Source organism: Coloeus monedula (assembly GCF_965178545.1).
Source record: "Coloeus monedula genome assembly, chromosome: 5".
Taxonomy (NCBI): Eukaryota; Metazoa; Chordata; class Aves; order Passeriformes; family Corvidae; genus Coloeus; species Coloeus monedula.
Window position 1 is genome coordinate 21,684,022 of NC_138785.1, and position 22,428 is coordinate 21,706,449.

The 22,428-nt window shown below is 41.5% G+C and overlaps 1 protein-coding gene across 2 annotated transcripts in view; it reads left to right on the forward strand.

Annotated features, from left to right (window-relative positions):
* Positions 1–9,906: 9,906 nt before the first annotated feature.
* GRID2 (glutamate ionotropic receptor delta type subunit 2) overlaps positions 9,907–22,428 on the forward strand; it is a gene marked incomplete at both ends in the record, with an annotated part of 694,960 nt that continues 682,438 nt past the window's right edge. For both annotated transcript variants that reach the window (XM_082281726.1, XM_082281727.1), the window contains one exon: positions 9,907–9,994. In XM_082281726.1, the coding sequence (XP_082137852.1) occupies positions 9,907–9,994 (88 nt within the window). The remainder of the gene's footprint in view (positions 9,995–22,428) is intronic.

Consider the following 22,428-nt stretch of genomic DNA (forward strand, 5'->3'; position numbering starts at 1 on the left):
TTGTTTCCCCCTCACTGGGTTCTTCGTCTCTCTGTGTGGAATTTGCCTTTCTCTGTGTGGAATTTGCTTTGCAAGAGTGACAGTTTAAAGTCTGGGACTGCAGCTCATCAATTAAGTTGGACAAGTCAAGGGCCATCTCAAAGGACTGTCACCCGTCCTTTGCTCCTTATACAATCCCACTGCACTTCCCTGCAATTACTTGAGGAGCAATTTATATTAAAGGGCCAGAACTCCATGTATTTGCATAAATGTCTCACCATGTCCATATATATATATATATATATATATATATATATATATATGAATGAGAATAAAAGTGGGGAAAAGCACAGAATTTACAGCAGATCTTTAGTGAAGTGGAACTTACTGAACCTGAACAACTTTTTGATACCCAAGGGAAATAAGCAATCAGGCCAGATATTCAGGCTAAATGGTTTGCAGCTTTTCAAGTAAGTAGCTCATGTGTCAGTAGAAGTCCATTCAGTCTTGTGCCTGTAAGGAGGATCATAAAACATGTAGTTGCTTATCTACAAGAATAATTTATATCCATTTGCGCAGTTACTCTACTTGGAGGATTGTCTAACAAAGTAATTAGAAGGTGGGTGGTTTTTATAAGGTGCATAAAGTGCTCAGCTTTTTCTTTCAGACCTTGCTTGGCTTTGCAATTATTTTGCTACAGTGTAACACAGGCAAACATTCTGTTTATTGATCACCTCCCCCTTTTCCATAGCCAAATGGCAAATGGAAGTACTGAATGTTATGAAGCCATTCACTACTGTCAATATCTTATCTTCTGAAGAATAAAATGAGGCTTTGTAGAGGAACTTTTGGGGCAGGAGTGTGGTTATACTCTTAATTCTTGGAAGGAAGAAAGTATTAATTATAATTAACACTTAAAAGAGTTAAATTATTGTTACTGCTTGCTATTTCAGAATAGACCACATACTTGAAAAGTACAGGACACTGTAAAGGACAGTGGAATGGGGTGCTTTGTTATCATCCCCAGTGGTGAATTTGTTCCCAGTGTTTCATCAAACTGGTAGGTACTCAGAAACATCTTACCTGTCATTAGTCACCTAAATGTATATTGGCCATCTGCTTATATTTTGTGATTTAAGCTGATGCAAAAAGAAGAGTAAACACTAAAGAGGAAAAGAGAAAAGGCATTAATGAACATGGAGAACAGTAATAGTTGGCAAGCTTGTAATGTAAATAGATATTGTAGAATTTTTGTCTGTGTAATGGGGATGATGCATGAACATCTGATATCTAGAATCATCCAAACACATTTTGCAGTCATGCTAATAGGAATTGTTTCAATTTATCAGCATGACTTCACTAATGTGAAGAAAATGTTTAACCTAGTCAAAACAGAATATGCAGCTTTTGCCTTTCAAAATTCACTTGTTAGTAATTCGAAGTAAATGAAGTAGGCATCAATGAAAAATAGGTCATAATAGGAAGGTAATTTTACTTTATGTTCCCTTTTTTCCCCATATATTGTAGGGTTTTATTAGAATTGTATGTTTTCAAAAGCCTTTTTGAAATTAAGTCTTTCTGACTGGCTTTCATTGAAATAGTAGCACTTCAGAGCTCTATAGCCTTTCCAGTCCTGTTGGGATGGTTATACAGGGTAAATATTATGTGAAAAGTACTTGCAGAAGCCAGTCCAACTGAGAAAAATACGTTGTTTATTTTAATTTTAGGTACTGTACAGACAAAGCTGAATTATCTTAAAAATCACCACAAATAATTCATCGTGTTATTTAGGTGCTTTTCCCCTTGTCATGTCATCAGATCTAATGGTTCTTTCTTAATTTATGACAGAAATTCTGTGGAATAAGGTAAATGTCAACTATAATGATGCTGTTTGTTATGATGAAAACACAGAAAGAAGGAAATTATGTTTAATGCATCAAAGAAAGAAATTTCAAATAGGTTATTTCAGCTACCTTGATTTAATATGTCTTTTGGGGAGAAGGGAAGGAAGGAAAGGTGAGGGATTAGTACCAAAAGTGACAGTGTGAAAACATGCATCATAAAGAATGGTTAGAGACTCTCAGATACAGAAACATATTTCTCTCATCTATGAAGGAAGGATTCTTTTAGAGACTACTAGACATAATAATATCCAATATGTAATGACCAGCTGGTGCCTTCTGGCCTGGAGAATTGTTTGACTCTTTGCATAAAGGTAGTAACTTATACAGTTCTCAAATTCATCAGCCATCTTTTTCTACCTGGGTCTTCATTTGGTTCAGGTGATGCTTTGTTTGTTGGAAAAACCCAGCACCAATAATTGTAAAGAGCAAAACTTAGGCAAGACATGAGATTTATTTTGCACTGAGAATTATTTTTTAAAGTCAGCACACAGGAATGAGTGCACATCCTAGTTCAGACCTTGTGTTACAAGAATTTATCAAGTGTTTCTGGGATCCTGGTGCTAAAACCGTGTAAGTTTACAGGCAAAAGTAATTTTTTCTCATGCTGCAGCTGCTTCTTGAAAGAGACCAGAGGATGTTCCAATGCACCAGGAGAGAGAATGGATAGTTTTGGTGAGGACTTTCCTGTACTGCAAATTGGAAAATTCAAATTCTGCTTCAGATTTTATTACATAGGATCTTGGGAATATGTTTGCCTTTTTTGCTTCTCTTCCCATCTCTAGTTTTTCTCCTGTAATCGGAATGTACTATATTGTGATTTTGCTATACTTTTTGTGCTGCATCTGCCACAATGAAATCGTAGTCTTGCTAGTATTCTCAATATAACAGTAATATAACACTAATGATTATTACTGAATAAAGATACAATAGAAAAATATGTAGGGCTTTGCAGGTGTCAGCCCAACGACAGTGTTAAACAACCAGCAATGCCTGCACTATTTGTGTTTCGCAAATAATTGAATCCTATTTTTGTTAAACCACCAGATTTAACAGACTTCTTGATACCTTTTCCAAACAGGTAAAAGACTCTAGTGTGCCAGGTTTTCCCCTGCTAGATCCATGGGCTCACAGAGCAACAGTAATTCTGTTTTCCCGCACTATGCTTTTCTGATTACCTCTTCCACCACTTGCAGTAGGAAAGACTGAGCTGATTCTGGTCTTGCATTATACAAAGCAAACAGCATGTGGCATTTCTGGTTCAGTGATGACTTCCAACTGGCCTTTCTTTTACTGTCACAGTTGAAACTGCCTTCTCTCTTCTCAGCAGCAGTGAAGGCATAGAATGAGCCCAGTTAAAAGGGTTCGCTCTTGGTTGGCTCTTTCACTCCATATAGTACCCAGAATAGTCTGAGTCCTTCAGCCATGTGACACTGAAAGGCTAAATGAAGAGCTACTTGGATCTGAACTGTGACTTCACTGTGCTCTGCCACCACTCTGCTGTCTGCCACCAAAGCTTTCCTACAGATTTCTCTCTACTGTAACATGTTGTGTTCTCAAAGATAGTTTTCCAACCTTCCTGACTTCTCCTCCGTGCACACTTTCTCCAGGGACTGGTATATTTGGCTTGGTGCTTCTCCATCATGGTGGCTTCTAGCCTGTGCCTAGAAAGAGCCTAAAGTCATCAATGGATGTTGGGAGAGGAGGTAGGAGTAAGATGCACAGAATTGGAACAGAAAACACTCCCATACCCTTGGGCAATTACTAGGAGTGCTGTTTCTGCACTCTCACTGCCAGTCACACCGTATCCAGGTTCTGAGACCCGCCCAAGCTCTTGCTGAAAGTCACTCCACTCCTGCTGCCAGCAGAAGATCCACAGGTACAAACTGTACCTGTGTCTGCAGCTGTCAGCATATTCCCTGCTTCTTTGCTTCCCCTATGGGCTTTCTCCTCCATTTGGGATGTGCTTTTCACCCAGCATAATTGTGATGTGGCTTTGGCAGAGAGTGCGTTGCATGTCTTTCACCCTCCCACAGCTCTTGAAGGGAAAGAAAAGAAGGGGCAAAGGGACGATAGCAACAAAGGCCATGACTGTGCAATGCAGGGAGTAACAGGAGGAGGAATAGAAGGACAGGAATGCCAGCAAGACAGAAAAGTGAAACTGTATATTTACCATGTAAAGTACAGTAAAGCATCTTTGGGAGGAACCAGGAAAGACCTGGAGCACAACAACTGTGGAAAGTGATGAATAACAGGGAGCTTGAGTGAGAGTCTGAGAGGCTGAGGAGGACAGCTAGCTGGGTTATTACAGAGACAGGAAGGATTTGGCATTAGAAAATTTGGCTTAATATTCACTGGGCAGAAGTGGCAAGTGAAGGGAGAATTTATTCTCTGGTTTCCTTTTAACATAGTTAAAATTGAAAAGATGTTACATATGTATGTATCTCAGAACATCACATTTGCTCTGGCACCAATGAAAGGAATAACTTGACCCCACTTTTCTTCTGTTTTGTTTTCTCAAGGTTTTTTTTTTCTGTTCAGACCATGCCAAATAAACCTTATGGCTCTTAGGCCCTGTATCCTCCTCCCCCCAGCAGCCTAATAGCTTCTAAGCAAGGTACATCACAGGATGGCTCAGGCAACATAGGAGATCTATAACATGAGTTTAAATGGAGACAAAATAAATCTACCTCAGCAGCAGTCTCTGCAAAATCACTTGAAAACACTGGTTGCTCTAAGGGTTGACTTTACTTCATAACCACTTTCTAAGTTTTATGTAGTGAGGCTAAAGGATAAAACACAAGCTCTCAACTAAACTCAATTGTATTGTAGTTTTTGAAAAAGCAGAAAGCTTTGAAATCCTTGCTATGTGCTGCATCAATACTCTTTTTTTCTTTTCCCAATTCTCCAGCCCAGCAGAATAACTCTTGATTCTGGTTTTGTGATGCATTCATTTGTGATAAGATATTCAAGGCCACATCATGCACTGTCTGTTGAAATGCAGTAAATATTTAATGTTCTGTTTATTTCTATAATGCCCAAATGAAACTACTTTCTATCTATTTACCTATCTGCATGTGCACACACACACACACACACACACTCTCTTGGAGATATACACACATTCACATATTTAAACCATGTAGAAACTGAGTGAAGGAAATTGGAAAAAGGGTATAATACTTTGCATTTTTTGAAAATGAACAAACTAGTTAGTCCTCAAGCTATTCCATTAAGTAAAGGCAAGATTATCCCCTTTATTCAGGAGGGGTGACAGAGGTCCAAGAGTGTATGTTTCACTCCAAGTGTGACAGGACAGATGGAGTCAGTATCTGGGTCACTACTTAAAATTGGAATTTTATTAACTTGGACCTCTCTTATAGTGCAGAGAGTAGCCTAAAAGTTGGCAGTAGGCTAAAGCTTAAATTTAAAGGTTATTTGTCGGTCACTGAAGCAAGTCTATTTCCTAATGGACAGATGTCCACTTAACTAAAGCCCTCCCAGATGACTTCTTGTCTGAAACTATGCCAGGTAAAGCAAAGACTGAGTGGATGTGTCAACTCAAGTAACCTCTTGGAGAGAGCAGCATTCCCCGACAGTCTGGGCACCAGCTCAGTGGCACAGGAGCATTTGCTTGTGGCACGTGGTCTCTGGTAGGTCTGTCAGTCAGTTGCTTTATATCAGCACTTTTAGAATGCAAGTAGTTTAAAAAAATACAGTATTGCAAGGTGAGGGATATTTGTCAGTTTTTGTTTTGAAAACGGGAGGAAACTGTGTTATTTAGATTGAAATAGTATTGTCAAATGGAACATGTTGCCCTACATAAATTAGGGTTGGAGGCCCATGGTTGGTTGTTTTAGTCATGAAATATTAATCTGGCCAGCCTTGAGTATACCAAGTTTTAAATTTAGGTACACCTTCTCAGAACCTACATCATAATAATTAAAAATAGTGAGAATTAATATTAATAACTTTTTTTTTGCCTCATGTAAATTAGAATATGATCTGGGAATGGTGTCCTTATGGGGAGATCCTGTGCCCATTGAAATGGCTCTCTACATGTATGTGTCTTATCACTGTCTGAATTTCCTTGAATACCTGAAGGATCTTCTGAGACTTAGAATTAAACAAATGAAAAGTTGACCTCTGCGTGGTCAGAGCTGTTTGTATGGCCAAACAGATGGGGAAGGGGGCATTATCTTATCAAAATTAAGGGTTTAGATTACTGAAAAGCAGGTGAAAGTTTTGGCTTTAGCTCTCTCTCCTCTGAAGACAGAAGCTCAGGTCCCAGGCTGGCTTGGTTAAGGTAGCAGTGTGTTTTATGTGGGTGTGAGGAAATAAACTTTAGATATACACTTTTTCCCCGCACTGCATCTGTTTTACAAGAACAGCCTCTCTCTGCTGCTCCTCCAGGGGCTGCATTAACGTGCAACACTGTAATAGCTGATCAGTGCAAACATAAGGTACATCAGCCATTAACCACATTTGAGTCAGACTGCTGGAAAGAAGACAACCCCTCCCTGCTGTTAAAAACCATGGCTGGTCACTGGTGGCACTTCTCCCACGGACACCAGCAGTGGAGCTGGAGTGACGTTGAGGGAATTGAGGGCATTTGGGGAGGGAAGCCGTAGCAAACAGAGAGTGGCATGGCTGAAACATGTGGGACTTCAGCTTCCAAAGTTCCTGAGGCAGCAATTGCTGAAGACCTGAGAATGGTGATTATGGCTTTTTTAGGGGCCTGGATGCGCCCATTATTTTTTAGGATATTTTCACAGTAACTCCTCAGTTCTGAAATTCTTTCTTTCCCCTAGCTTTAAGTTTCTGCAAATGTTCTGTTTCTGTTGAATAGAAAAGACAATTATTCGCTTTTAATATTTTTATGATACCTTGAACTAACCACATAGCACAAGTTTTTTTTCACTCTGTTTAAGTGGGTTTTGTTTTTAATGAATGAGTATTAAAGAGAATGGAAATGAGGAAGTGAAAATTACTTCATATCTGTGGTAGATGTATATTAAGTCAATAATGTGTTCATTATTTGAAGTAATTTTATTTGAATTTATTTTTTAAATTCAGTCTCTTTCCTGTCAATTTTTTATATGGTGTTCTTTACCACTGGAATTATTATTCAGAAATCTACCCAAAATTCTTTTTTTGTATTAGTTAGAGGGTATTTATGAGCTACAAACTCTTGGCTGTCTCATGTATTCTGTTATATGTGTCTACAGAGTTCTGCAAAAAATTCCATTTAGTGTGGCCAGTTTAGGGCACTAGAGGTTTTAAAGAGTCAGTAAGGACATCTGGTTCATAGATAAGGCCTCAAAATTCTTAGTATTATCTAAACTGAGGATTAAAAAGTTATTATTTTCCAAAGGTTTCCATTACATTTCTTATTCTGCCTACTGTGCATTGTACATTATTAAAGAGTACTGCTCTGACATGCCCCCCAAAGAAGTGAATTAACATTTCGTGTGAACTCTGTTCTTTTGTGAAGAAGTAATAATGATTCAAGCAGCTCCAAAAGTTTCTCAGATGAATCAAAATTTATTACTTGTGAAATTAATGCCCATTACATTCACTGATACTGTGCATAAATTGTCATTTATAGGAAAAAAATCCCCTCTTTTTTGCTGTTTGCCCTTATTGATAATAGATATGTGACTTGTAGAGAGGATAGGGACAAATGCAGCACATGACTGACATATTTTGTGAGACTTTTGCTTCACACTGCTCATCTCTTGTTCTCTTTACATACCTTTTCTTTTGTCTCTAAAGCAATTCTAGTTGTGATTTGTTACAGGTCTTAGAAGAGAGAGAGTCTATTCTAACCTGTGAAAAGATGAGCCCTGACTTGTGCTTTGGATTGGGCTTGAAGCCTTTTGAGTGTTACTATTTGTAGAGAAGTTCTCACCTGCCAAGGTGGACTTAAGCAAAGTCGAAATTGCTGCTGGTGCTTTTTCTTGGTAATGTTAGTTATTTTTGTTTTCCTTTTAGTAGAATCAGTTGTCTTGCCATTGGTTTAGTTTAGCTTTTCTTGAAATGCTTATTTCTCTCTCTTGAACTAAACCCTTAAATTTTATAGGTATACAACTGTTTTTGCCAACCAGTCCCACAGCTGAAAGAAGACAAATGCAAGTCAGGAGAAACAGGAGAAATATACAAGTTAGTTATGATGAATTTAGAAGTATTATAACTAAGAAGATGCTTTCAAAAGAGGTTTCTTCTGAAGAAAATTGGTTGATCAACCTCTCACTGGTTGACTACCAGGATTTATCAATGGCTTGTGTCAGTTTAGGATATAACTACTACATTATGAGCACTTCTTTGATTTCTGCTTCCTGTCTCTAGTGGGACTAGAAAAATCAAAGTCAGAAGAAAGTGTAGTAAGACATAAAGTGGGGATTTAGCCTGTTTTATAGGAACATACTTAACCTCTCTGTACAATTCTCTGTCTGTGTAGTGGGGATAATGTATTTAACTACAGCACAAGACGTCTGAGGATTAATCGGTTAATGAATTCATAGAACCCTGAGCATGAAAAGTGCACTCTAAATGTTTCCCATAGAATTTTCTCCATTACCTAAAGAGAGAGGAAGAAAAAAGCTAATTCATTGCTTTAAAGAACTGTGCAAATTCCATCAAGAACACAGATAATTAAAGTAATATTAATAGATTTTTAGGTCTTCATTTTCCCCTTGAGGCCAGGTGTCCCTGATTTTTTTTTCCTGTTCCCGTTCAAGTAATGTCCCTGACTCAGTTGTCAAAGACTGAGGAAGCAGAAGTGCCCATCTAGCTTTGAACTTGATCCCCACAGTGAAGTTGCAAGGTTAAGTAAATGGGGTGGGTTGGGTTTTTTATTTTAAACTGAGCATAACACTTCAAAAAGGTTCTCTCTCCCCCCTCCCCCAATGTATTTTTAGGTTGTATGCACTCCTGCCTATGTCTGTTCCTTAGTCCCAGTTGAAGATTTCAAGGGAGTCGAGGGCTCTATATTGTTTCTCCCATGTATTGCAGATAGGGGGAGGAGGTGGTTATTAGAGAGAAGCGCTCTCACTCGCTCGCTCTCTCTGTTTCTCCCTCTCTGGCTGATAGCACTTATCTCTCGCTCTCTCTCCTTCTCCTAGGTGATCCATTTCTAGGCAACGTGCTGGCTGGTGCTGGAGCTGCCAGCTCTCTCTGCATCCCACCAGCAAAGCAAGCTCCAAAAGCAACCTGCAGACCATCATCTGCTTTCCTCTGCCTCGCTCCGGGTACTCCTCCTCTCGCTTCTGCCCTGTCCAACCACCACCTTGCGCGACAGAGACAGCACGCTGGGCTCCATTGGCAGATTTATTTTTTTTTTCCTCCAGTTGTGGGAAGCGATTTTTCTAAGCGAAGGGTGGGGGGAAATTTCTGCATTACTATCTGCATTACCTTGAAGTTCACTTTGTTTTTTGGCCTCCGGGGGGGCTTTTCCTGCAGGAATCTGGCTGCTGGGAGTGGGATCGCCTGCTCCCTCGGTCGCCCGCTCCTCCCACCTCGCTGAAGGCGAGCTATTTGCTGCGGGCTCCTGGGGCTTCTCTGGCCAAGAGGGTTTGTGCGTGTCTGCTTGTGTGTGCGTGTCTGCTTGTGTGTGTGCGTGTGTCTGTGTGTGTGAGCGTGTGCGTGGTGTGGGTTGGAAGTTGCTGTGCAGCAGCGGGACCGAGCGGATCCCTGGACCCAGCGGAAGGATGGGGATTGTCTGACCAGCAGAGGCGTCTGCTGCCCGCGGCGGCGCCCGGGCTGGATGGATTTGCTGCCGGCGCTCCCAGCAATTCTGGTGCTGCCCAGGAGCCCCGCGAAGTGACGCGGGGTTTCGCCGCGGAGAGAAGCGCTAGGAGCCCCGGGCTCGCTCCCTGACCAGCCGCGGCTCTGCGCCAGCCATCGGGATTTACACGCTCCTCCGGCTGCACCTCAAACTCTTGGGCTTCCTGCGCTGCACTGTCCTCCACGGCCGCACCGTGTGGCGAAGAGATCTGTTGTTGTAAAGCCTGGACCTCTGGAGGAGATGGAAGTTTTCTCCCTCATCCTGGTCGTGTCCGTCTGTTGGACTCGAACCTGGAAAGCGGCGATTGCAGATTCAATCATTCATATCGGTAAGGGGGTGCTGCGCCTGCTGGTGCTGCTGGACACTTTTCCAGCTCTCCTTTGCAACCTTCCCTCTCTTGGAAGGCTTTCCCCCTCCCCCCGCTGCCCCTACTCTCTTTTATCGCTTGATCGCTTGCTTTTTTTCCTGTTGTTTTGTCCCCTCTTATAACTGCTTTCTGACCAGGATCTTAGGCGTCCTCTTTTTCCCCTACTGCGCTGTGTAAAGGTTTCTTGGCGGCGGGGTATGTGCTTTAGACCTTGAGGTTTTGATGAGGCTGATGATAGGGGCGCCCAGGGCTCGGGCACTTCCTCGGTTCCTCCCCACCTCCCCTCAGCTCCAACCTGCCTTCCGCTGCCCCGGCTCGCCCTCGGCCGGGGGAGACCCCACGCCTCCCCGTGTTCCTCACACCGCGGAGACGGCCACGGAAAACCCCCACCCCCCACACTTTTTCTTCCTTCACACCCCCCATCCCGCCTTCCTCTCCCGCGGCGGAACAGGTGGTTTGGCAACGTGAGCGCTTCCCCTGCCGCGGGCGGGCAGGGCGGCCGCGGGGGCGGGGGGCTCTGGCCGTCCGGCACCCCCTTCCCGGCCGCCACCCCGCCGGCTCCGGGCGCGCCTCCCGGAGACGCCGCTCCCGGGAAGGGCAGCGGCCTCCCCTCCGCCCCGGGGGCAGGGGGCAGCTCGGGTGATGCCGGTGCACGGCGCTGCCCGCACTCCCGCCGCCCGTGCCCCCTCGCTCCCCGTTATCCCGAGCCATCTCCGGCACGCCAGCCCTCCCTCTCGGCGGGCGCATCCCTGGGAAGCGCCGAGCCCCGCTGCCGAGCGGCGCTTCGCTCCCGCGCCTGGCGAGAGCGGGTCGCCCCCCTGCGCCGGCCGGGGATGCGCGGGGAGGGAGAGCAGCGGGGATGGGGAGATGAGGAGAGGAGGGCGCTTCCCCCGCGGCCGCTCGCCCATCTGCAGGCACCGCACGCAGGCGGAGCGGGGGCGGGCGGGCGGCCGACGCCGCGCTGCCCCGGGGAAGGTGCATTCGGGGGCAGGGTCCCGCCGGGGTTTTGGGGAGGTTCCTAAGGCGGTGCCGGCCCCGTCTGTGGGGCAGCTGTCGCTCTCCCCGGGGCTGGCTTTATAAATATGTCTGCCGGTGCTTGTCGTGGGGACCCGTAGCGGGTTTCTCTGGAAGGGGAAGCGGGGAGAGTGTTTGGAAAGCCCGGCCGTCAGGAGCTTTCCTGCAGGACACCGATATTTGGGCAGCGGTGCACCAGCCCTTCGTGTAGCCGTCCCCGAGCCCACAAGCCACTGCTCCCCTTAGGTACCGCAACTTTATAGGGGTCAGTCCTTTTGGCTGTGTGCGACTGGAGCAGCAAATATTGCACAGGGGAGGTAGCGCTCTATGCCCTCCTTTTAAAGGGAGAAGGACTTTTTTAATGCTTCCCAGTTGTAGACTGTTAAAGCGACACTAGGAGACAGCCTTAGGATTTCTTTCTTAAGAGCTTGTAACAAACGATCACATCCTAGAATTTGGGGGGAAATTTTGACTGTGTGGCAGATGAGTTTCTTTTCAATCCACTGTCGCCCATCCTCCTGGCTAAAGGAGTGCTACTGGGCAAGCTGTGTGCCTTTGCATTACCGTCAGGGGAGACAGCAGCTTTCCTCCCCGTGTGTTAATGAAAATTTGTTTGGTTTACTTGTTTTATATGATAAATGCATCACATTTAACTCTGTTTTTTTATTTTTTTATAACGCTGTTAGTGATTAGATACATCAACACAGTAAATCCTCATTGAAAGCAAAAAAAAAACCCCAACCCAAACTAGCAAAACCAAAGTAGTTGCTTCTCACACAATTAATTCGTCTTGAGAGACAATTAGTACAGTTGACAAGGGGATTAGCTCTTTTTATAGACTGGCTTATGTTGCCCTGAAAATGGCAAACTATGTAACTGTTATACAGAGCTTTAAATCTACTAAAATGAACACTCTGAAAATAAATGATCTGAAATTAGAACTGTTTTAACAGTAAGTGGTACACAGCTAAATATTCCAACTTGTATAGCTCACAGATGAAAATTTGGCCCCGAGTAGCACCACTGTATTTTGTGACCTGGTCTTCTGACCCCCTTTTGCTGTTTTCCACTCTTACTAAATAAACTTATGCATAAAATATTTAGACATAAGTAAAAAGCTGTATTTATTTAAATGAGTCAGCAAAAGCAGTAGGATGGTACTCTATGAAGAAATTAACTATAGAAGAACTCTTAAAGCCAAAGAAAAGACCAAAATGCTCAGTTCAGGGGAAAAGAAATTCTATCAGAGGGAGTACTGATGCCTTAGGCAACAGACCAAACAAATGCATTATCTTTTTTTCTCGTTCTGCTGTACTAAGATATTCAAGTGGAAAATATTTTCCATGTTTGAGAGGGGCAGATGGTCATAAGAAATAACATGCTACCTGTGAATACCCTTTTCATAATAGTACATACTTTTTTCAATATAATGCACAAACTCTCTTAACTTGGCTGTGTTTTATTTTATGTGTTTCCTGTAAAAGGTTTCTTTCTGTCTCAAAGTATTTTATCAAGCGTCTCCTAGACAATGCCAAAAAATGTTACAATTTAGTGAGCAGACATTAATGACTTGATGATGTCAGTGGGAGGGATACGGTGACTGATACCCATCTATGATAGTGCTTTTTCATATTCCTGTCTTCTGTGCACAGTTTCTAATTTGATCATTAGAGCAGGTCTGTGTGTATGTAAATGTGCACATTTAAAAAAGAAAGGTTTTCCTGTGTCATATTGTAAACATCGGTAGAGCTGCTTGTAGTCTGTACGTTTCTGCTGCCCTGCTATTATAAATAGGAACTGGCAGTTCAGAAAGACTACATTAAGCACTCTTGTGAAAATGGTGAAATGAATCGACTCCACTATAATTTTCCTTACCCTTATATAAAAAAGAGAGGGGCAGGGTTACTATGTCAAAACTGTGCAATCCTGTATTATGCTGCTTCTCTCAACCCGTGCATTGATTGAGTAATTTCATCAGTCCCACATTACTTGATTGCTTAGAAGTTTCCTAATGATCTGTATGCTGTAGGAAGAATCTGAAAGTCGTGAGTGGAATGGTAATGAATTCTGTGTTTTATGAGGCTATTCAAAAAGTCGCTCTGATTTATGTAGCTCGAAAGCTCCCAAGTCTTTGAGATTAGCCACGCTGCCTGATATTTTCTTCATACATCAGTCGTCCCACACTCCTCACTCCCTAAACAGGAGTTTAGAAGAGTGTTTTAATTAAGCAGGGATTAGGTGGCATTCCTTGTCAACTGCACAGTTTGCATATGCTTTATATCTTCTACTGCTGATAGTCTCATGCTTTTATATCTTGTACTTCGTGCTCATTATTTTCCCCTGATATGTACATGGTAATATATTTGTACATGCTTATGGATTTCCTATTGTGCCTATAGAAACTTATAGGCAGATATGTGTGTTTTAGGTGCTGCAAAATCACCTAGGGCAGCAGTCACATTGTGTGGTACAAAAGTTTTGCTGAAAAAATACACTAAAGTATTTTTGAAGGGTAATTAATCTAGTTCAGCCTCCCTGATTACTTCAAGTTGGTTTTCATGTTTATCAGTAACTTCAGTCATACACAGTCAGTTTACTGCCCTTGGCTTTTTTATTTTTAATGGGAAATTCATAAATATATGTAAGATACAGTTATATATATATTCTATATGCTTCTACATATAATTATTCATCTGTTTTTAATATATATTTTTTCATATACAATATTTTTTTTTTCTGAGAGAGAAAACTAATTCTGCTCTTACCTCACTCTTCTCAGCTTTTAGACTTTGTAGGCCAGGATTGCTGCATTCCCTGTGTTGGACAAGTTCCCGATATTGCTGGGTCCTTAGCTTTGGCTCGTACCTTTAAGTTCTTCTGTACCATGGTTAATAATATCAAGGCAATTCCAACATGGAGTCTATTGCTTGTTTCTCCTCTTGATATTAGTGGTGACTAAATTTGTTTTTTTTTTTTGTAAGGGAAAGGGATTCTTGTTGCTTGGTGGTATGCACGTCCACGTTTCTTCTTGTAAGCTGATGTGCTACAATGCAGCTTGGGTTGTGTTGTGAATTGGTAATGGGGATTTAATTTGCTGTGCTGTTGGTGAAGCCTCATTAGGAGGTATGTAGTGTATGCCACTAACTGTTCATTACAGTACTCTCACATACATTTGTAAAGCACAGGACAAACAAGCAAAACAGATTTATTAAAAACAAATAAATCTCTGTGTGCCTGCAGTGTCCACAGAGGAGCACTCAGGTCCCTGTTTTCCCTGCTCTAGGGTGTGGGAAGGTTACTTGCTTATTTTAAACACACCTATGAGTGTAGATCTGGAAACCCAGCGTGCTGGGGCTGAGCAGCCAGGAGGTTCTATTAGTAACTGTGTTCTACTTAAATGCTCAGCCTGCGTGACAAACTCTCTGCTTCTACGTGTGTTATTTCTGAAACACTTTCCCAGGTGCTTAGGTTTGCGGCAGTGTTTCAGTCCCTGTGAAGTGTGTTAGTTACTCTGTAGCTAAAGACGGATGACTTTGCATGCCATGGATTAGGATTTGCTATCATCCAAAGGCATGTTTGCCATTAGGTGTCACTGCTTTCTGGAGTGTTTCTTAGTCATCCTCAGGGCCTGATCCAGAGTCTGTCATAACCCAGGTGAGTTGCTTAGTTGACTTCAAAAGATTTTAAACTGAGCCTGTGGATTGCTGACCACAGCAGGCAGCTCCTTTTCATGTTCTTAAATAACTTGTAGTGTTATATCAGGTTCCTTGTCCTTGATAAAGGCAGAGTAAAAAAAAAAAAAAATCAACCATCCGTTTTCAAGTGGTGCCCTAACAAATGTCTGACATGGCAATCACTGCTGCTGCTCTGTGCTTTCACATGACTACTTATGGATGCACTGAGCCTTTATTCTCACAATGCCATCTTTGAAAAAACACACTGGAGAAAAATCTTTCAAGACTGTGACTGCATAAACCTACCAACTAAGGTTCATTTAACTTAATGAACAAAGGCATTAAGTATGGTTCTCTTCCACTCCCTGGCCCTGTAAAGCAAGTGGCATTGGCAAGAGATGACTTCTATAAGCCATTAGGTTACTCCCTAGATATAGACTTGAACTTACATCATTTTCTTCCATTTGACGTATAGCTATCTATAATCTGCCATGACAGCCTGGTTTTGGCTGAAATTTATTGGAGGCTTTTGCCTTTTGAGTTGAGGTTTGTATTTTTACCCTTTGTTTACTGCTACTCCATTGCTTGATTTTTTTTTCAGCACAGTGAAAAAAGGTTTTAAAAACAGTTTATGTGTAAGAGTAGTTCTATTTGGCTATCAGTTTCTAATTAATTTTCTTAATTACCTGGGTTATATATGAGAACATGGTAACACTCTTTCCATCTACACTCTCTCCAAACATATTTTGTTTTGTATCTTTAATGTTCACAAACTTACTAGACACAGACAATTACCATTGATGTTTGGGCTTACAAGCAACCAATAAGAAAAGGAAACAGTATTCCAGTATTTTGAGCAATTATAAGAAAATGATCAAACTTTGAAAACATATTTTGCACATATATTATGATACATGGTGGTATGTGCCAAAGGTTGATTTCAGGTAATACATTGGTAATGAGGCAAATTCAGATACCTTTCTGCGTCTGCAAATTCAATTGTTGCTTTTTTTTTTTTCTACTTGTTTTTTCATTTAGATTTGAATTCCAGAAGAAGTAAGTTATTATCTAAGCTGTTGAAATTTTGAAGAAAACTTTAATTTCAGATTCAGGCTTGGCATGCATGTCAGAACTTGGGCAGCTCCACACCTGCGCATCCTATAGACCTTACAGTCCAGTTCATGGCTTTGGTCATGCTCACACCCATTGATGAGAGCCTCAGATACAGTTTGTGCTATCTAGAAGTGCCAAGAGCATGACTGTCACAGCACAAAAGTAAAGCATAACAGGCAGGTTGTTGGCAACCTGACAGAGTGGCTGGGAGCTGGTCATGACAGCTCATGTTTCTTTGAGGTGTTTTGTACCCAAGGCTGGTGGTGTAGTCCCTGGTTTCCTACTGGACTTCCTGCATACAGATGCACTTCCTCTCCTTCTGTGGTGTTACATTATCTTCCTGCATCATGTATTATGTCTGTGAGGAAGTAGTTGCTGGCCTGTTGCTTGCAGTAGTTACCAAAATGAGTTTCATTGGCCTTTTCCGGAGTAGTGTTGACCGTGGCTTCCTCGCTCATCTAGGCTAGCAGACTGTATTGGAAAAGGTGCAATACTGAGGGAGTGCAGTGTGACATGTGGCGTGGAATATGTGCTAAATGGATAAGTTTGGTGCAGTGCTAGTTAATCCATCCTCAATACCAGGTAGCGAAGGCCTGGGCAAAGCCTTCTGGGCACAGCTTTAAGGTGGCTTGTCCATCTGAAGCAGCACGAGGAGAAAAGGAAGTGCTGTTGTCACCCCCACAGAGGCAGGATGTAGTTTTGTGTTCTTGTCATAGTAATTTAAACACCAAGACTGATATGGAAGCATTTAGAGGAGGAGTGGGTGAGAAACAGGTGTCTGGATTTCCCACGAGCACCGTCAGGGCAGTTTCCTCTGCTATTCTTCAGTACAGGAGTCAGGCTTTGGTTTCTGGTTATTGCTTGCCAAGCAGTTGTGAGAGCTGATGGAGTAAGGGAAAGATTCTCTTGTGTCTGCAACCACTATTATTAATAAAGGCTTATGTGACTTGGAGAGTCATAAGTGATCTCTCTAATACGGAGGACACAGGCTGAAATTGAAGGCTAGTAAATGAAATGTGCTGGTGTTTGGATGACAGTTCTGAAACCTGGCAAGGGAGCGTGTTTGATATTGTGCAGTGCTGTAATTTTGTAAGGTTCAGAATTTATGTCCTAGTTTCAGTGATAATATACTTAATTCAGAGAAGGAGGTATTTTGTGTTCTGTATTGTACCGCAGAGTGCACTTCAGCTGGAGAGACTTCTTCCTGCTTTGGTCTGGGACTAACCACAAAAGCTCAAGGAAAGGATATTGTGAGAGCTGTAAGTGCTGCATTAAATAAAAAAAAAAGAAAAGCCCTCTTAAAAAGTGACACTTACTTAATGAGAAAGGATAATACAGTAACTACAGCATTTCTGTATAGCATTAAAGTTATGGTGGAAGAGGTGGTACAGAGGCAATTGCTCTAGTTTTAGTCAACTGTAAGCTGGATGGATTTGTAAGAGCAGGGTTAGATTTAAAATAGATTTCCATTACACACATTAGTTGTGAAATGATGGGGGAGTAGGGTGGAAAAGACGAAAGGGAAAAAGTTTCTTGAAAGTTATGCTTGGTTTATCTGACAAGCTGTATAATCAAGAGGAAAATGAAAAAGAAAATGAGTAAAAATGCAAGGAGGGGAGGAAAATAAGATGTCAAAGGCAAAAGCCACTAGTTCTGTCTGTTTCTATTTCTTTAGGAGCTATATAATGCTCCTGTAAATGCTATGCTCAATGGAAAAGTTCTGAACCGGAAAGGGGAAAATGTGAGGATACAGAATTTAAATGAAGAATTAGATGTGTATTTTAATGTATTAGATAACACTCTGTGCTGAAATGCTAATTATTCCTAATTGTTTTATTTGCTTTACCCATGAATAAAATATCACATATCTAATAAAATATGCAGTGAAAATAACTGTAAAATTCCTCCTGGAGCCTTTCATGCAGCTTTAAAGGATTTAATACCTTTTTTTTTCATTGCTTTTTAAAACATTAACTTTCTGTAATCAGTTGGATTGCTAAGGCCAATATCCAGTGAACCTAACAATAATTGCTTGTTTTGCAGAACAATTTTTTGTTAGTCCAACCATATCTTTCTCAGAGGTTTAAATCGAGTTGGTGATTTCATTATAATAATTCACTTGTGATAAATCAAAATCAAACAGCACCACTCCAGTGCTGTGGAAAGGAGCTCCGGATGATAGCTCTGGAGAGAGCAGAGGATGGCAGAACAGCAGACCTGAATGCCAGGCCTGGATTTGCTGTGCCTAATTTTAATGTATACAGATAAAACAATTTTGCAAACCCATTTTTAAATAGCGAAATGAAACTTTGTACAGGGCAGGTTTTCCTGCCTTGGGATGCCAACTCCAGACCTGTGTTTGGGACCTAGACCTGATGACAGACAGTAAATTGCTTTGGTTTTAAAGAATGCAGGAACTCATCTCAGTCAAGCTCAGCCTCCTGAGCCTTTGGGATGTTTTGAAGATGTCAGTTGTATTTCTCAGGTGCCAGGACACTACTGCAGAGTTACCTTGCTGATTGCAATCAGTATTAAAATTGTCTGGCAGTGTACCCTGGCTGAAAGCACACAATGGGGGTATCTCCAGACCATACACTATTAAGCAAGGATGTTTCTTTTTGTATATCCTTTGCCTTCTTGCCATCTTTATAGTGTTCAACCTAAACATTTGAGAAACATTTTAAAACCTTTTCATGTACTAGAGAGTTGTTAAAGGGAAAAAGACAGTAGAAAAGATATTTCTTGCTCAGTGAAGCCACTGTAGAGTAGTGGCAGTGTGTGGCCAGTGTACAGTGTGGTCTGTGGAAAGACGATAGCTATTTTAGGTCTTATTAAAACACATTAATTTCTCCCTTTCATTGTTTTTATTAGTTTCTTTCTCACATTCCAGGCTCATGGCAAGAAGTTGTGATGGTCACTTTGTTCTATGCTCTTAAATATCTGCTTTTAATGTCCAGGAAGAAGAAAGTGAAACATACCATAACCCAAATATTTGTTATTTGGACGGATAAAACAGTTTTTTGTCTGGAAATTTCCTTGGAACTCCACTTATTTGACCTTTTTTGAGACAAATACACCTCGAAAAGTTGGTTTTAATTCTTAAAGGTAGTCTTCCTTCAGCTCTCCTCTTTGTGAATAAATAGGCTGAAGAGTATTGAAGTATGTCCACTAATCTATTTGCTAGAAACATCTTTAAAGATTTACTATTCTGGAGCTATTCTAGCTCCATGCTACAGGGTGATAGAAAGCACTGTGTATATATTGATGTATGCATATAAAATATATAAATAGGTACTTTTTCAGTAGTCAGAAGAACATTCTTATTGAAAGTATTTGACTGGATTTTTCTTTAATTTGGGATGGTATTAGTTTCCACCTTAAGTAACAACATGAAGATTCGGGAGGCTTTTTGCTTGCAGGCAGGAAGCCTAACGTGAATACAAATCATGAAATGACACCCCACCGTGCTGGAAGTTGTACAAATATGAAACAAAAAGTTGGCTGTCAGGAGATTTGAAAATGAAGTGAAAGAGAGGGCTTGGATCTGCCTGCGACTCGGTTTGTACACCTGGAGACTTGTGTGTCTTTTGAGAGGCAGATTCACTCATTCATGTTTGTGAATGATCGCTTCGGGTACAAAGGGATGAAAGCAGGTAGAAATATCTGCAGGGATGTTCTGTCAGGGCAGGTGCTGTGTGGCTGGTATCAAAATTTCCTGATCTGGGGCTGTGAGGTGAAAGAGTTGACAAGAAGTGAAGGGCAGCAATGTGTTTATAATTATTACCTACAACATGTTATTGCCAGTAACACTGATTAAATTGGCCAAATAGAAACAATCATTTCCTCATCAGCTGCCACCATGTTACTTTCTGAGTTTACCTAGTACAGGAGGGAATGCATGATTATGCGTATGCCCACTCTCACACTCTGTCTCACTTGGACAAATATTTCATAGTACAGTTTTGGAAGACCAGGTAGGAGGAGAAAACCCCTTCTTGGGAAAGTGGAACTATATACGTTGCAAAATTCCCTACTTTGTTTAAAGGAGATACTTTAATATAGTCAATTATTCTGAAAGTATCTGCAGCCTCATTTGGAAGTCTTGCGAAGCTTTTGTACTGCTATGGAAATATTATTGAAACAATCTCTAGAAATGATTTTCCAACTCCTGGAAGTAGCTCTCCTGTTATGGAATTGGATTGCATCCTGGAGATACATGAGAAACTCTCATTTACTTGAAAAAGTTCTGCCATTTTTGGTGTCGTTGCAAAGAGTATAGGGCCTATGTCGAATAAAATGGCTGAGGGGAGCGGGCTGGAAAAAAATACGTGTTCTCTGCCACAGAGATGCTCTGGGAGCAGGACCACTATGGGCAGGGTTCTGGTGGTGCCTTCTGTGTGGGAGCTTTATAAGGGGATTAGCAGTGGTGGGAGTTGGCTGGGTGGTGAAGGGATGCAGGAAACATTTGGACGGGTTGGCACGCATGATGGGCAGCCTATCTCTGTAAGAGTACGGGATACCTGTACTCAAGGAATAGCAGGAAATGTTATGTTTGGAGACTGGGCTTTATGTTTGGGACAGGCCTTGTAGGGGAGGGCTATATGCCTATGCATATGAGAAAAGTTGGGAAATCCAAAGGAGCGAGGGACTGGAATGGCACAAATATTACCGAAAAGATTAATAATATAATGCAAAATGATGCTTTGAGAACAATATAGCTAGGAGATAATATTAAGTTTTAAAGAAACTAAATTATACATTAGAAAAGGGGATTGTTTCTCACTGTCTAGCCTCTATAGCTTTTACCATACAGCATTTGGTTTGTGTGGTAGACCTTAATTTTTTGAGTTTTTCAGCCAATAATTGTACCTGGTTATTTGGCAGAAAAGTGAGATCATTTTAACCTTTGTATTGTTTAATACTGTTGTACACAGATGCAAACAATGAGTACTGAGGTGTCATCTTCCACTCCTCTCCTCCCAGGGTAACTCCAAGCCTATTGTACCTTCCTGTGCCTCAGCATTATCTTAGCATTTTATTTCATAGGCTGGTCTGTACCATGCCTCCTTTTAAACTCAGCTTCTGTGGCTGGTGAGTAGGAGGAAGGGATGCACACAGCCACAGCTTCTGCTCCATTGATTTTTGACCTAATTTAGGAAGGAAGGAAAGGGTAAATAATGCAGCTTCTGGATGCAAAGCCTGCCGTGACTTTCATGGAATGAGGGGGCGAGTGCTAGCTTTCTCCTCATCTCAAATAGCTGCATAGCTTGCTTTAAAAGTTACATCTTTCTTCAGTGAAGCTCCAGAGTGGTGAGTGGATCTCCTTTCACACTTATCTTGTGGCATATGTCCTCATTTGGTCTGGTTTTCTGTCAACATCCTCCTTGTCCAACCCCCATTCAAGGCAGTAAAGGCACAGCTACTGGCTTGTGTTTCCTGTAAATGAGACACATTAAGAACTGGGATAGTAGTTTTTTGAAATATTTTTCTGTTTGAGGTCAATGATTTCTAACAACAGGGAACGATGTGTGGAAGGAGGAGGTAAATACTTCCTCAGGGGAACGTAGATAATGATAGCATTTGGAAACTGCTATTGCTAAAAATCATCTTCTTAGGATTTAGTCATTTAAAAAAAAAAGAAAAAAAAGTCTGTTCATTAAAGTACTGTGGGGTTGGAGGTTTTTAGCATTTTTTTAAAGGGATGCATTTTTCCCCCCATTTTTTGTAAGACTGCCAAATGTCCCTGAGGCTAGAATTAATTGGCTCTTTGTGTTGTGTCAAGTAAGGAGTACAAGTGTTTTCAGAAAATACTAGGTTTACAGACTTCCACAGAGAACATGAAAGAGAGAGAGGGGCTAACTTTCTATAAACAAGGTCCTTGCGTCATTTTGTACCAGAAACTTGGAGTAACAAATAGAATATTGAAATTGCTGGTGTTGGTGATTTGGAAGCTGTTGGAATCATCCCCGGTGCCCTCATCCCTTCATTCTGACTAATCCTCCCTTCGGAAAGGGAGCATGTGCCGATTTCTTTTGCTCTCACCTCCAGGCATCTGCAATGAGTAAACGCCTGCTCCTCAGAAATAACCAGCATTTGGGTTTTTTGAAAGAGGTTCAGGAGTAAGGGCCATGGAGATGTATTTTGTTGTTGGCATTGCTTTGGTAATACAACAGAGGTTCCTTGTTGCGGTTCATTTCACAAATTCCCCCTGACCATTTTAGATTTGGAAGTATTTTATCATTTTTAAATACTGCTATTTCAAAGGCTACTTCTTAAAATGGATTGAAGCCAGTGGATGGCAGCAGTTGTAGATGTAAGCTTTGAAATGGCCCTTTTATGGAGGGGTTTGAGAAGTAAGTCTTGGAGCCGTTGCATTAAAATTCCAAAGTGTTAACTTAAATGTAATAATGCTCTGACAAAGTGCTACTACCATCTGCTAGTGAGAATTAGTACTATTTAAAAATCTCCATAATTCCCAGAAAGAGCAGAGGAGTCACGGCATGAAGAAAAGTCTAACTCTAAATTAGTATTTTAGTTCAGGAAGTCACAAACTCTTTGTGGGGACCACTGACTTCTAGAGATTTTGTGTCACCC